Raw genomic sequence first — 16,767 nt, forward strand, 5'->3', positions numbered from 1 at the left:
TGGAACCAGATTTCTTGGTCGGCGATCTAAACATTTCCGTGTTGACGACCTGCACTGACTTTAAAGAGAGAGGTTCATAATGGGGCAAAAAAAACCTGAAATCAGGTTGATCTAAGATGGAAGAATTAATATTTGACACCAACAGACGATGTTAAACCAAAATAGATCAATATAACCGACGATAAACGAGGAGCACGCGCGCACACGTCCGTCGGCTATGGACTCCCATTTTTAATATGATATAAGAAAAATTTAATGCATTTTTTTTTTCATTGCAGAAAAAAATTGAATGGATCACAAAATAATTGGAATTTAAATTAGATAATTCAAATTATACCATGACTGCGTGCTATTTCAAATTTAAATTGAAATACCACAATTATAATAATTCAATTAGTTGAAATTAATTTTATATTGCATGGAATTTGTATTGTGCCCACACAAAATATTCATGGCCAATTTTCATTATGTGCCTAATACAAATATTTAAAATCAAATTAAGCACATTTTTTTAATTTCACAAGTTTAGTTCAAAAATTTAAATTATAACACAATTTTAATTATAATAAAATTATATACACAATTTTAATTCTAATAAAATTTTATACATATTCTTAATTCCACATTAGTACATTATAGTTCGGGAGATTCAATTGTGTACATAATATTAATTTGAGAATTAAAATTATTGAAAATATTATAAATTTAAAAATAAAAATGATAGTACTATGTCGTGTATCGTATTTTGTTCGTTTCGTGTATACATTTTTATTACTCTTGTTATAGTTACAATTTTTTTCTTTTTCTTCTTTGTAAAATATAATATAATGAAGGCAAAGTTAGTAGCAAATGGTGTAAATGGCAAAATGACTGTTGCTGTTAAGTACATATAAGATCAAAGTTTCGCGGCCTCGCTGCTGCAAAATATGGATATCTTCTCCGAAACATTCCATCAACTTTTGATACAAAACTTTTCTTGTGAAACATCTGCTGCCTGCCAGATGAAGTATTTCAGTTGCTGTGAATTTTCCTTTTTGCGAATCTTTTATGTGCTCCGCAATGAGTTGAAAGGCCGAGTCTATTTCTGCTGCTTTTGAGGCTGGGGTGTTCCAAAACGCATCTATACATTTTTTGTGATATCGTTCACCTTAGCAACTAGAGATTGGATATCTTTCAATCGATGCATCAAATCGATGCTTGTTGCATCCTCTCGATGTTCAGCTAAATCAAAGATCTTGTCCTTTACGTAGTCGTGCTGTATCACAAAGCCTTGTTTGCGAAAACGATCCCATGGCTTTGCGCATATGAAGCACAAGTCACGAAAATTAAATTCATTTTCCGTGGGCGCCGACTTGGAGAATCTCGCTGACTTACCAGGTGTTGCATCAGAAGATATCTATGAAGTTTTCATTTTTGGTGCTTTTCCAGCCGCCCTTGTGACTGTTGCTGTAAAGTACCACTTGCGGCCGGCATTATGCACGAGAACCGTGGTACTACTGCTCCAAACCTCCCATTTTCCATCGCCAACTACTTTGCTTTTCTTAATTAATGACTTCAGACCCCTTTCTCCAACGTTGTCGACTTGCAACGTAGCACACTCCAGTGCTTCATCGCATATGTTGCATACAGTGCCCGGATCCATGAACAGGGCTTACTGAATGAATAGAAAAAATCTATGTACTATTGTTAACATTCAACACTTTAAAAGAATCGTTATACATGTCTTCATGAGTGAATATTTGATGTGCGCATAAATTTTAGTGTTCTAAAAAGCAGTAGGAACGCTCTTTCAATATTAAAGGTAAGCGGCACTTTTGCATATTTGCATATTTCAATTCTGTATTTTAAAAACACTATTTAATTCGTTCAAGCTGTAGATTTCAAAATTCACTCGTTTTCTTGTCCGTCGAATATTTCGCAGCAGGCACTCGACTCTTGGAGTTAAAAGATCACGTGCGTGAGTTTAAATTCTCCACTATTTTCGAGAGAGCCATTATTGTTATTATTATTATTTGTTAATAATTATACTTTTAATGAACATCCAAGTAACTTACCTTTTATTATTTTTCAATAATTGTTAATCAATTAACTATTGATTAAACAATTATTGTTTAATAATGTATTATTATTATTAGTAATTCTGTTTAAATTTTTATTTATTTAATATTGGTTAAATAATTCAAGTAATTAATCTATAAAATCTTAATAATTGTCAATCAATTTATTTTTGATTAACAATTATTTTTTAATAAACTGTTGCCAGTTTTTAAATTTAAATATTAAACATTATTATTTAATAATTGTAGTTATTGATTCATTATTGTTAAATAATTTATTCACATTTATTATAAATTTAAATAACTCATATTTTATTATTTGAAAATTTGTAGTCGGTCATCAACTGTTACATACTTACATTTTGTTAATTATAACTCATTAGAGTTTGTTTATAGTTATCTTAGCGTTCAAATAATTAACGTTATGCTATCATTTTTGTTGAAAGCTTTTACTAATATTTGGGCAAGGCTTTCCTTAATATATTTTTAATTATCATATTTAATGTATTTTCTATTACTATTTACGTAGAAAATAATTTAGATGTAATATTTTAAGAGATTCAAACTATACTCATTTAGATAAGCGCAACTGTATCTAAATGACCGCTTAATTCGAATGATTATACATTAAATAAAATAAACAATTACCCAAACATTTCAACATAACGTTAAATGATTTTTTTGGAAACTTAACGATTTCTAAAATAAAATAAAAAGGAATAATACAATGTCAAGGCTAGAATATTCTAGACATAACAGAATATACAAAAGTCCCACATACAATATAAAAACATGTGCGTACAGCATTTGTTTTGAAAACCACGTGTCAACCACTTGTAAAATAGAAACGAAGCAAAATGTATCCATGTTCCCAAAATAATAACAAAAAAATAGCTCATAGAAGGTTCAACTTCGCTCTGATTTTGTAATGAAAAATTCATGCCTTACAACTGAAATGAAAATAATGTACTTAGTTTGAATTAAAATATTTGAACTATGCACATAAAGAAAATTGGCAATGAATATTTTGAGTGGGCACAATACAAATTCCATGCAATATAAAATTTATTTCAAGTAATTGAATTATTATAATTGTGGTTTTTCAATTTAAATTTGTAATAGCGCAGAGTCGTAGTATAATTTTAATTCATCGAATTTAAATTCCAATTATTTTGTGGTCCATTAAATTTTTTTCCTGCAATGAAAAAAAGGCATTAAAGTTTTCTTATATCGTATTTAAAATGAACTAAAATTATATCTAGACTAAAAATCAATTCCACGTTTTTAGTATGCTTTCCTGTATATTTTGAATTAATTTTATATATGGACATAAAATACTTCTTTTTCAAATATGTATTCAATTTGATATAAAAATAAATTTTTACTAGGCAAAATTTCTGTAATTTATATTTTATGAAATACACCATTTAATAGGAATAAAATTTTTTTTTAAATTTTATTTTAAAAAGAATATGTTTTCAATTTTATATACAAATAAATTTTGTGAGGAAAAAATTTGAATCAATTTATTAAATCAATTTTATGTCCGGACACAAAATAAAATCATTATTTTAACTCTTGATTGAAAAAAAATGGTTTTGGAAATTATTATTTTCTTTTAAAATGAAATAATGTTTTTATTTATTTTAGGTTCACTATGTTGACAATAAATAAGAAAACTGCATGCCATAAGAGTCACGATTCGATTTAAAAACGCCGCGCTTATACGTTGATATATATAGATATACTAGCTTTTACCTGCGGCTTCGGTCGCGTTGATGTCCTTCAATAAGTATCAAAGATCATTGCCAAGAAATTAAAATAATATGGTAATAGGTTTTTTTATTGTGTGACTGGGATCATCACTATTTAAAAATTCAAACATACAATTTATTTTAAAAAACTGAAAACATGCCTTATTGAAATATGGTTCAATATAACAAAAAAAAAAAAAATTTAAATACTAACATCTTAATAAGTTCATATTATTAACATATAATAAATTAATTTTTCTTTAAAAGAGCTTAAATCAGAGTATTATTCTAAGATTAATCTTCTGTATACTATGTTATATGTTTTTCTGTCCGGTGCAAATATGTGTAGATTTTGAAATGCACCCCTGCTTCCTGCAATGTTTCTCCTTGCGCTTTGTTGATGGTAACAGCAAAACAAAGCCTGACGGGAAACTGAAAATCTTTTGATTTGGAACGGTAGATCAGTGGGGATAACTGGAATTTGAGGTATGATAACACTTTCCCCTTTACCGACACCTGTTAAAATAGTAGCACTAAGTTATTCTGCTCCAATTGTGTGATTCGAAGCCTCGTTCCATTACATAGTCGAGAAGCATATATATTTTGCATAAGCATAACTTTAACATGTAGTTTCATTTGAAGTTTATATGAAGGTACACCCGAAAGTTAAAGTGAATTTAAAAACTCCGCAAGATATGAAAAGTGCTTTGTACCGTATCCATGATTGTATCTATTGATATATACTCCTTCATTTCCCCCTGCATCTCTTTTAAAATATAAGTGTTGGTTTTATTAACGATACCATTTTTTGGCATCAATATTTCTCTAGCGCACAAACACTGATCAAGTGATCACTATTCAAATTTTGTTGCAAGTCCGGGAAAACATGAGTAATAAGATCCACATCATTATCTACTAAGTTACAAAATTATCTTGAAAGTAAAATATAACCTTCAGCATCAACCTCCAAAAAACCATCACCGAAGAAAATAAACAGATACCTAACCTCAAAAATTAAAAACGTTTAAGTATTGCTTGGCGGTGACAGAACAATAAAATTGAATAGTGAATTGTCCACCGGTATTATAGTATTACATTGGCGAATTAATTAATTTACTTATTGAAATCCCAGGTGGCGTTAAATTTCATTCTAATTACTCAAACTCTCAGTCGGACGATCATACATACCAATATAAATTTTTTTGCCCTTCGGAATAAATATTTTTTTTTTTTTTATTAAAGTGTCCTATGTCCTTTACTATACCCTTGAAAATATGCTCACAAAATTTCATGATGATCGGTTGAGTAGTTTCTGCGTGAAAGCATAACAAACAAACAATCAAACAAACAAACAAACTCACCTTCGCATTTATAATATTAGTAAGGATAGAACGTCTGACAATCGACGGCCAAAGACGAAAAATACTAGCTAACGCGTGAGGTAATAAAAAGAGAGGTCAAATGGTTCCGTCTCTCACTTGCACTCCCTAGTCAAGACGGAGAGGCCCGAGAATAGCCGAAAACCCTTTGTTTGTGTTTAGTTCACACGTGCGCTCGCACGCACACTAGTCCCACTTTTACGTACAATTACGCTTTACTACTTTTTTTCCAATAATTCTCGCTCAAGCGTGCAAATACGAAGATGGAACTAAGAACCTTTTTAATGTATTTTTTAATTCTCAGCAACATTTGTTTGAAACTTTTTTTGATTAAACGCCTAAATTCTGAGAAAAACTGATTGAAACCAATTTTTAACCCTTTTCTCCAAAAACTTCTCGTCCGATTGCAAAAACATTTGCACCAATCGATTCAGCGTCACCGAATTACCCTTATATCAAGTTTTCAGGTCTGCTGGTAAAAAGTGCTTACTTTGCCTCTTGTTGACTGGCCTAACAGTTGCTGGGTTAAGCGCCTCTCTACACTAGTCAACCCAACCGCCAACAACAAACATGCAAACTGCAAACCAAATGCTGGCGGTATCTGCACCAGTCAACCAAACAAAGAAACAAGTAAACATTCCTCTTTTTAATTCCAAGAGGTCTGGGTCACGCGATAATGATGGCTCCATATTTAACAAGGAAGAAGAAAATTCTTCTCGCATTAAACACCACAGTATTATCTTTGAAACCAAGGAAACAAAGATAAATGTGGTTGAAGAAATAGTTAACTAAAAAAAAAATTAATTCACTCTATCCTCTTAAAAGTGCTAAATTGAAACAACTTCAGAAATGATCTCAAAATGGACGAAGCCATTTTTACCGATTTACTGGGAAAGAAGAATAATCACATACTGAAAATAAATACAACCCAGCAGTCAGCCCAGAAGAAAGGTTAACGGTAACACTACGCTATTTGGCCAATTAATGATCATACTCTGACCTCACATTCAGTGCAACGATAGTAACACAGCTACCATCACGTATTATTCCGGAAACGTGTACAGCTATCTACTGCTCCCTGAAGGAGTTCATAAAGGTAGAAGTAGTAATAAAATATTATACCTCCTTGCAAATTTTTTTTTCTTTGTTGCAGTAATACAGTAAGTGACTGAAAAGAATGTAACAAAATACAATGCAGTACACTACTTCATAGCATGATGTGGTAACTTTACAACAGAAATACAATACTTCATAAAACAAGTCTAAAGCTGTGCTTTTTTTTTTTGAGGGAAAGAAACTTATAAAGAACATTTCTTTCAATGCCCTCACTAACTTCAAATAACTGCTGGAGGCTGGTGGTATGGCTTCTGTATTTTGAGAAGACTGAGAGGACAAGGAGTTGGAATGAGAACTTTTTTGATAGTGATAGTATTGCTTATGGGATAAGTTTCATAATGAGAAGATGGAGATGGTATATAAGGAGAAAAGTGGTGTTGTGAAGGTGAAGATCTATGATTGTAAAAAGAAAGCTGTCCACATTGTTTTGCCTATAGAGAGCCACTTTTTGAAGACTGCCAGTGAAAACTGCAAACACCCCTCCACACAAGTCAACCTCGCAAATGGCGGTGGTGAGGAAGCCAATTTGGTTTTTTATAGTGATGGTTCGAATCCCATTTTTCTCGAATCCGAATCTCGAATCCGAATCCCAAACAGTACCTCGAATCCACCCCTCGAATCCAAATCCAGTTCTCAAGGGTTAATTATAAAATAATTTATAAGTTAAGAGAAAAAATTAAACATTATGCAGAATTATTTAACCGTTTAAATTTTTATTTAAAAAAACAAGGATTTTGACACGGTCTGGATTAAGACGATTCCGTTTTTGGTCACATATGTTTCCTGCAGTGCTGAACAAACGTTCAGAGAACACTGTCGCAGATGGTGAACACAAATATTTTTTGGACAGTTTATGTAGCCTGGGTGAACACGCAGACTGAGTTTTCCAGTATTCGAGAATGTTTATTTCTGGGTTAACTGTAGGATCACGTAAGAATCTGGTCACTTCATCAATTGCTGTAGAATCCGACTTGGTGGATTTGGCATTCAGGCATTATCTGTGAGTACAGTGATTCATGTATCCACGGAAATCGGAAAACGAAATTCAACATCCGACGGAACAAGATTTTGTTGTTTACCAACTTGACATTTGTTTAAAGTCCCAAATGAAGGTAAACACTTTCCTGAAATATTTAATGGAAACTGAAAGGCACCATCTTGGCTTCAATGGTTTTAGGCCATAAGAAATATTGTTGTGACTCTTTTAAAATTAAGCCTCACTAAAGCATAGTGATTAATATGCCCAAAGTTAAAAGTGACGGGTGTAGAAGCTTGACAAGACCTTCCGGACTTTTAATCGCTAGTCCGCGAAATTCGGTAATCTGTGATTATCTCGGTCCTGACCATCACGTATTAACGAGGTTCTACTGTACCTCAATAGGATGTGTTCCAAGGAAAACGTAAACAGGCCAAGTAAATTGTAAGCATTTAAGTTTTTAAAGTACTACATTTACATCAATATTTTTCCTCGAATCCCGAATCTTTTCCCTCGAATTTCGAATCTTTCGAATACTAGAGATTCGGTGGGATTCGAGGATTCGAGGATTTGACTGGCCCATCCCTAGTTTTTTATTGACTTGCCAGACCAACAAACTGCAAACCTCAAACCATTTGCCTTTTGGGCTCACCAACGTTCAACACGTTTGCAAACATGTTTGTGTTTTGCTGTCCACATGTTTGGTTGACTAATGTAGAGCCTGCTGTAGTTATTAGTTTTTGTCTTCTGTAATCCTAGTTGTTTAGCTCTCAAAGGTTCAAGACAAATTTTAACAGAATGTTTTCTCATTAATAAACGGTAGGTTTATCATTTATACAGGAGTCCAGAATACACCGAAGCAATTTGATGTTTTTAGTTTCACTGTTATATGTAGTAAGTTAGTTTTTATTAGGAACAAGATTATATGGTAAATTGCAATAAAACCGAAATAACACCGAAAAACTTGTCGAAACACTGCATAGCACCGAAATGCATGTTATATCAAGAAATTAAGTAGCATTTAATTTAAACTTCAATCAAATCATAAAAATAAAATCTTTTGATCTTTGAAATTAAAGGAATGTCAAAATATTTGGTACCAAAGAGCATGGATCAGAAAAATTAATTCAATTAGTTTTATTTTGTATCTCTTATTGAATCAATTTTAAACCATAAACGCTTGCTAATTTATTTTTAGTGTTCTGATTGTATTTGTTTTAGACCAATTTATTAAAAATTACAAATTACAAATGAAGCAAATTTTACCCATACTTTGGTGAAGTAATTATTACAAAACAACTTTTATAAATATAAAAACAGTAACACCAAAATTCTCTGTTTTAAAAATGAAATTGAACTGAAAATAAACCATAAAATCTGTTCTCTATTTATTATGTAAGCTTCCTCATACTAAACCTACTGGTATGAAAACTGTAACTGTTAAAATATTGTGATTGCAATGTTATTTCTCTATGGTTGATACATGCTAAATGGGCTGACACGGTGGTGTTGGCACAGGCACGCAGAAGGTGTGGAGCAGCTACGTGGACCAGAAGGACGAGATCCTGCAGCTGCTGGAGCAGGCGGAAGCCGAGCTGCAGCAGCCGAGTGGCTCCCACGACAGCCGGCAGCTGGCGGCGGAGCTGCAGGCCAAGCAGCAGATGAGCGTGCAGCTGCGCAAGGCCACGGAGGAGGCACTGCGCAGACTGCGCGACCTGTGCTCTCAGCTGGGTCAGATCGCTGCTCCGGAGAGGAAGCCCCTGCTACAGAAGGAGGTCAGGCTCTGTTCTCGCTCTTCTATCTCTATCTCACACCTCATTATTATTGTTTCACTCATTTCTCAAGTAGGTACTGTTTTCTATTGGCAAGTTCAACAGGGTGAATTTTCATGCTCAAACACAAGATATGAACAGATGTATTATTAAAGAATATCTTACACAATTTTGTATTAATCATATGCTGCATCATACTTCATGCTCACAAACAACATTCAAACATAGATTTTTATGGACACTTAGTTAAAGTAATTTTCACATATTAATTTAAATGTCAGAATTTCACTTTATAAAACATAGTTTAGCATCATCAAAACAAAGAACAAACACAGCTAAAAAGAACTATTTATTTTGCTGTTAGGGCTTGTAAAGTTATGTTACATTCAATCTTAGGAGAATGTTACATGTAAAAAATTTTGATTTATAAGCCATATCTATTCTTATTTTAAATGATTCTCAATTGGATAGTTGTAACCAACTAGTGAGGGTAGAACAAACAAAAAAAAAAGCTATATAGCAAATTCATATGAAATGTTGTGATTGGTGCAGTGATGGATACAGAAAAAACTCAAGGGGGCGAAGTGCTAACAGACATCTTGAGCTATGGGTGTAATAACAAATCATCAAGACATTTTGAGCAAAATATTTATTTTTTATTTATAATAAGTCAATCTGGGTAAGTGTAAGAATGCGTTCGAATGTGCATTGTCTAATATGGGCGTTCTCGCCTTGCCGTGAACCGCGCTTGGTGCTGAACCGCTTGCATCAAGGAGGGGGAACGCATCCCCTGTGCCTCACTGGAAGCGTCGACCCACATTTACTGTTTATGAGAAAATTATTGTTTTTTATTATTACAATAGAAATATATAAATAATCTTGTAGAAATGAGAAATGGAGAGCTTTCAATCATAGTAGTCATGCTTGTAACAGTTTCCTGCTTACGACACCATTTCTATATATTCTAAGCATTAAAAAAAAGGCATATTGGTATATTTTATTTACATAACATTTCATAATTATTTAACATGTCCAGCTTATGAAAAATCAGCCTAAAAATGGTGAAACTATCCATTACCATTATGTTTTCTGAATAATTGTTATCAAACTTAATGCCTATTGACTTGTGACAGCATAGATAATAGTGAGCAGCATTAAAAGCTGAAATGATGGTCAGTAAACAGTAGATCTTGTGAGAAGGTGTGCGGTGAGGCTGCAGCGGCCGGGACGTGTGTGCCAGGTGACGGAGATAGAGCGCCGCCTGCACGTCACCTTGGAGACGGTGCAGGAGCGAGTGGAGTACCTGGAGCAGTTCACGGCGCACTGGAGCAGGTTCCAGTCGCGGCTGGGCGAGCTGCAGGACTGGGCGCGCCACGCCGCCCCCGCCACGCTGGCTCAGGCCCAGGCCGCGGAGCTGACTCCAGAGGAGCGTGTCAGGCGGTCGCAGCTGCTGCTGGCTCAGCTCGTCGACAGGATAGCCGTGCTGGACGCGCTCCGTGCCGAGGCCCGCCAGCTCCTGCGAGGTGATGCACACTTGTGCTGGCAAACATCACCTATTAAAATACAGTAGAACCCTGTTATAATGTTCCTGCATGTAATGTTTTCCTGCTTATAATGTCATATTTTTAAAGTCCCAATATTTCCCCCATAAGGACAATGTATTTATTTCCTGCATTTAACGTTCATAAATAGTGTAATTTCCTTCTTATAATGTTTGCTTTCTAACATTAAATAAATGGGGAAAAAATGTTTTAAAACCAAATTATTCCAACACTTACGATAAAAAGTTTCCTTTATGTATGTTTATGTTTACAATCACTGCCATACAATACATGAAGTTTGTTAAAATACAATTTTATTCAATATACTGAAGGTACACAATGTTCATAGTTACGTGTCAGTTGGCACCCTTAGTCAACTCTTCTCTTCCTTGCCATTCCAGTGGGTATTCAGATGCACGTACATAGTCCTACGATATTTAAGTTGCCAACCATTGAGCGAGGGCATAACTAAAAGTGTTTTCTATTGCTTACAAATAATTTTTTTTTCAATCATACGTAGGAATCCCAAAATTAAACATTTTCAGGTGGCGAAGGAGTAGACATTCTCACTCTTAATGTTGTCATCATGAATCGTGAGACAATTTTACAAAAAATGTGGCAGTGTATCTTTAAAGACAAACAAAATTTAACCAGGGAACAAGATGAAGTTGAAAAATTGTTGGCTTGTTTCAGAAAATTCATGTATCAAGTATACTATCTTTGGTTTTAACATTAAAGTTGTTTACATAGCTTGGTGAGTCCATTGGTACAAAGCTCGAACATTGTTAAGTTCTAAATTGAGATTTCCTGCTTATAACGTTTTCCTGCTTATAATGTTTTTTTCTTGTGCTCCCTTGAAAATCATTATAACAGGGTTCTACTGTATCTTGAATTAAGTACAGTGAAACCCTCTTAAAATATTTTCCAAGGTTTCTTACCAAGGAAATGAGAAAAGTGAATGAATGATTTAGAATATGGCATATTCCAAATTTAATACCTCAAATGTGGTTCAGTGAAGTGTTAAGTCATTTTAGTATAAGTTGGTGACATTAAATCATCAAAATCTCTCTCAAAAAAATTATTTGTTTCCATATTCTAGAAGTATACATTAAAAGGGTTCATAAAATAGCTGCTGTTAAAATACAGATCTTGTGGCTGCCGTTAAAAACCATCACAGGTGAATAACTAGAGTTCAGTGTTTACAGGTATGTCCAACTTCACATGTTTTTTAGTCATGTTTGTTTGAATCAATTTTGTAATTTTGTTTACACTTAATGAAACATAGAAACTTTTGAATGCTAATTTTTGTACTGAAATGATTTAAATAAAGAAAAACATTTTAAGCTTCAATTTTAGATCTCAGTAATGTAATTACTTTAGGCAAAATGTCGGAAAATATACATTTACTTGTAGGTAATTGGATGGACTAAAGTTTTGCTGGTAAATCGGAGGCAGGTGTTGTGAACCGGCGGGGTGGTGTGACAGAGGACAGCGACAACGTGGATGCGGGGCAGCTGGGCCAGGAGGTGGACCAACTGAGGGCAGAGCTGGTGGCCGTGCAGCGGGCGGTGGAGGGCCAGATATCTGCCGTGGGGCAGGACCTGCAGCACTGGCAGGAGTACCGCGCCTCGCTCGAGCAGATACGGCCCTGGGTGGAGCAGGCCGAAGTCAAGGTCAACATGGGCATCCCCCGACCTGTGTCCTTGCAAGAAGCTCAGCAGCTGCTCGACTCTGTCAAGGTACAGTAGAATCTCAGTACTAAGTACTTACAGGGACCTCAAGTTTTTGTACTTAGTACTGAAAGTACTTAGTACTGAAACATACATACATATCATCTATACAGAGAGAGAAAAAAAATATTTAAAAAAAATAGCTACAGGAGAGCCGCAAGGCCATATGTCTTTGCAACTATGACTTGCTTTTCCCCCTTGTCTAGTTCTCTGAATATTTCCACTTTTTCCTTAAGCGTGAATTGCTTTCGTTTCTTTTTATCTCCAGGATCGCTCATATTGTAGTACAAATACAATGCGGTGTCTAAATAACGTAACCTGAAAATAAACTCAACAATAACAATCCCGGCACAGACATCAACAGTATTTTTAGCGTAGCGTAACACTTTTGCCTAAATAATTAATACTTCTCTCGAACTTCCGTGTTTCGATGTATCGAATGGTGTTGTGTTGCTCACGTCGCACACTACGTACGGTTTAATCTATGGTAGCGCGCGCAACTGTTTGTTAACTTTGTTTTGAGGGTTTAGAGGTTAGAAAATATGTTGCGGTGGTATTTGTGTATGTTTGTTCTACAACATTAATCATTTAGCTGGAAATTTATTTACCAGTTGAAGTAAATTTTAGTGTAGTAATGCCACGCTTCTAGTAGAATTTATACGTTATAGTGAAAACATGATACTGTAAACTGAAACTGTTTTGTATGGTGAAGATACGATTTTTGGCGGGGACTTAAAAAAAATACGTTAAAGTGAAATATACGTTATAATGAGGTACGTTGTACCGGTATTCTACTGTATTCACCATTCGCTACTTCTTCCTGTGCTCGTGCAGCAGGGCAGTGTCGAGGTTAGAAGAGAGAGTTTGTCTCCATCACATGAGTACAATGTAGACAGAGCTGTATGTACTCAGTGACGTCAGGTGGAGCATTGTTCTTTATTTCTTCCGTGATGGGCACACTTGACGCTTCACCAGAAAGAGCAAGCCTGAATCAAAAGTCCTCTTTCAAAAGTCGCGGTAGAAAACGACCCGCTTGTCTTAGCTGTGGAAGTTGTTACACAGCTGACATGTTGGTATGGTGCAGTAGCGGTGACGGGAGAGTCATGACGTTACAATTGGTGACGGCTGTGCGCAGGCCCTGGAGCAGGAGTGCGAGGCGCAGCTGGGCAGGATCCAGGAGGTGGCGGCCATCGGGCAGCAGATCACGTGCCGCACCAGTGCCGCGGACGAGGTGGACGTGGTCCACTCCCGCTGGACCGCGGTGCACGACGTCGCCATGGAGCAGGGCTCCCGCCTGGAGAAGATGGTCGCCGGCTGGCAGGAGCTCGACGCGGAGGTCAAGCAGCTTGAGGAGTGGCTGCAGAGAGAAGAGCGTGCGCTGCTGGAACAGCCGGTCAACCTCAACACCCCGCAGGTTGACGTCTTGGAGAAGGAGCTCGGCCGGTTGAAGGTGAGTAGCTTTACCTAGCTTTCATCACTCTGTCTTGTGAAAATATTATTTTCTCATTATTCTTTAACTTTGTCCAACTTTCATGCATGAAAGCATTTCAGTTCTTGCCTTTTTTTTTTTTTTTATAACTGACTGTAATCTAGATATTGCTTTTGAATCTTTGTTAAATTAGCTTAGGTAGTTTCTTTAGTTTACTACCAATCAGTAGACACATGAAAAAAGGGAGGTTATTTTTTCTCAAAAGGGGTGTTCTTTTTCACAAATTTGGCAACAAAAAGTGAGGTTTTTTTTTATTTTTATGTACACTTATGTTTGATGGAATTTAATTTTAAAAAACTAAACCATAAATTGACATTAATTCTGTTTTGTAATTGTTTTATCTTACTACATTTAAAACTAAAGGTGCATAAAAATTTCAACTGTAATTGTCGAATTTAGTTATTAAAAGACAGTATAGTGAACACTCCAATATTGCTCTCTTTTAGGTATGCCTTCTGTCTGAGACAACTAAGTTTTAGTGACTAAGTAACCATTCACTGCCAACTAGGGATGTGCGGGTACCCGATATTTTCGGGTATGGTTCGAATCCACAATTACCTGAACCCGGAATTGTACTTACATGGATTCGAACAGTATTACGGATATTCACAAATGTTATAAATATATTTAATACAGCTCAAAAATACTAGCAATGAAAAATCAAACAAAGCTACTATTACCTAAGTATTTATAATATGATGTATCAAAGAAAATTAATTTCCCTGTAATTATTTATGCAATGAATAATTTCCTTATTCAACAAGTGCCACTGTTGAGCACGTAGGTATATTTTAGTTTGTTTCACATGGCAGATTTTGTCATATAACCATTTATTTTAATATAAAACTTGCAGTACTCTTTTGAAAATGATATTTTTTTTTGCGGAAATTCGAAATATTTCCTGCAACTGCTCGTCGATGAGATTTCCTTCTGGCGCTTCATTCGTTCAAATTCAACGTAACCTCCATACTGGTCTTTGTTTTTGAGTCTTGAATTGTAATTTACAATATTTCATGGTGAAACAGTTTTCAGATATGGGTTTAAAAAAAAAAAAGAGTCCCGACAGTCATGATGGATGATGGTGCATGTGCGCTGCCAGTGACGTCAAAACGAAAACATCATAGTTGGCGTAGCTTTGTTTGGAATTTTTTCGCTAAAACTTCAGATTTTAAGTCAAAGTGTAAAACGTGTGCACGTCAGCTTAAATGCACCTCTGGTAGTACTTCAAGCATGAAGAAACATTTAATGCTGCACAAGAAAGGGTATTCTGAAACTTCTATAAACCAATTGAATTAGATAGGCCAAGTAGGGAATATTTGAATCTTGCTTCATGTTTTGAATTTCATCGTTTAGAGGGTTTATTATTAATTAAGTTAATATAATTATAAACATTTCAATTTCAGTTTAAGAAATAATTGCCAGTAGTTACAGTTAGAAAAAAGAGAACACACATTATTTTTAATTATTCTGTGCTTAATTTTGGAGTTGGATTCATATCTCAAATATTGCCAGGGATTCGAATAGGATTCAAACCAAACTTAAAATCAAGGATTCGCACATCCCTACTGCCAACATTGTTTAAAGATCTACAAACAGCACGCAAGACTGCTAGTGCTCATTGATTGTGATGTATACCCGTAGAAGTCAGCACTTTCAACATATCTATGTGCTGCTCTGATGCAAATCTCTTGCACATCTTCTTTAAGGCCTTCATACTCCTAGAAAATCTCAAAGTAATGGAGTTCAGGAATAGTTTTCATTAGTGAAATAATATCTTCTGACTTGTAACGTATGATGTTCTTTGGGTTGAAACACTTATTTAAAGTCCTGAATACTGGTGCAGAAGGATCATTGTCCAACATCATTACCACCAGAGTAGTTTTGCCTGGCGTTCACATGTTTGTCACTTTTTACATGCTTTGCAATGAAATTTTGATTTGATATCTTTCAAATGTAACTCTGCAGTTGCAGAATTTACACATTAGTGTAATGGCATCGGATGCATAAACACCATCATTTTTAAACTCTTCAACTTATTTCCTTGTACTAAGTAAATTTTTTAGCATTTTTTATGTGGTGCAATTAAATTTAAGATCGGAAATATTTATAACTGCGTTATTTACACAGCCTATTTTTAAATTGCAAGCAGGCAATGTGTGTTTCCAGTGGGAAAGGTGTGGCAGTGTTGATTTTCCTGGAACCCAGGATTGTATTTGTTGAGTGGAAGTGTAACTGAGGACAGAGAATCGGGACCAACATATCACTAATTCATTTTATATGTCTTTTTAGGAAACTCATGTACTGTTGTCTTTTGTAACTTTCAGGCTTTTAACAATGAAGTTTCTGAGAAACAGGCCCAGCTGGTTTCGTTGACAGCCACGTCAGATAACATCTCCCAGGGGCTGGCTCTAGAAGGAGCTTCTGCTGTGAAGGGGCAAGTCACAGAGATGAAAGCCAAGGTCAACAAACTAGCGGAGGCTGTGCGAGCCAAGATAAACACAGTCTCTGACCTAATCATGGCCAGGTGAGTCCCAAATTGGAGTGAAGGGGGGAAAAAAACTTTGGAAATTCAGTTGAACCTGGTTACTTTGTGATTTAGTGTTTTGGGAATTTCATTATCCAGAAGGATTCTAACTGGATTAAAAAATTTAATTAATTTTGGGAATTAAAAAAATTAATAATTAGTATTGGATCAGTTCCCAATATTTAAGATTTGATATTTTGATTTAGATTTTTATTACATAAGATTGCATACTCTATAAAATAATGCCTGTAAAAATATTCCTGATTTATATTATGCCCTACTTTGATTCAAAACTCTGTTTGATATTTTACAATTGTAAATAGAAATGATGAAGTTTATTAATTTACAATTACAAATAATAATTGGCGGCTCATGAAGATACTGCAGTGTAATTTCAGTTAGGTACCTGAAAGTCTAAAATAAATAAAT

At 34.9% G+C, this 16,767-nt stretch overlaps 1 protein-coding gene across 4 annotated transcripts in view; it reads left to right on the forward strand.

The window, feature by feature from the left end:
• Positions 1 to 16,767, forward strand: part of LOC134531206 (muscle-specific protein 300 kDa) — a 602,384-nt gene that overhangs the window by 228,757 nt on the left and 356,860 nt on the right. For all 4 annotated transcript variants that reach the window (XM_063366862.1, XM_063366865.1, XM_063366863.1 and 1 more), the window contains exons 26-30: positions 8,801 to 9,057; positions 10,295 to 10,577; positions 12,081 to 12,334; positions 13,461 to 13,775; positions 16,139 to 16,338. In XM_063366862.1, the coding sequence (XP_063222932.1) occupies positions 8,801 to 9,057; positions 10,295 to 10,577; positions 12,081 to 12,334; positions 13,461 to 13,775; positions 16,139 to 16,338 (1,309 nt within the window). The remainder of the gene's footprint in view (positions 1 to 8,800; positions 9,058 to 10,294; positions 10,578 to 12,080; positions 12,335 to 13,460; positions 13,776 to 16,138; positions 16,339 to 16,767) is intronic.

The sequence above is a fragment of the Bacillus rossius genome, chromosome 3 (genome assembly GCF_032445375.1).
Source record: "Bacillus rossius redtenbacheri isolate Brsri chromosome 3, Brsri_v3, whole genome shotgun sequence".
In the NCBI taxonomy this organism is placed as follows: domain Eukaryota; kingdom Metazoa; phylum Arthropoda; class Insecta; order Phasmatodea; family Bacillidae; genus Bacillus; species Bacillus rossius.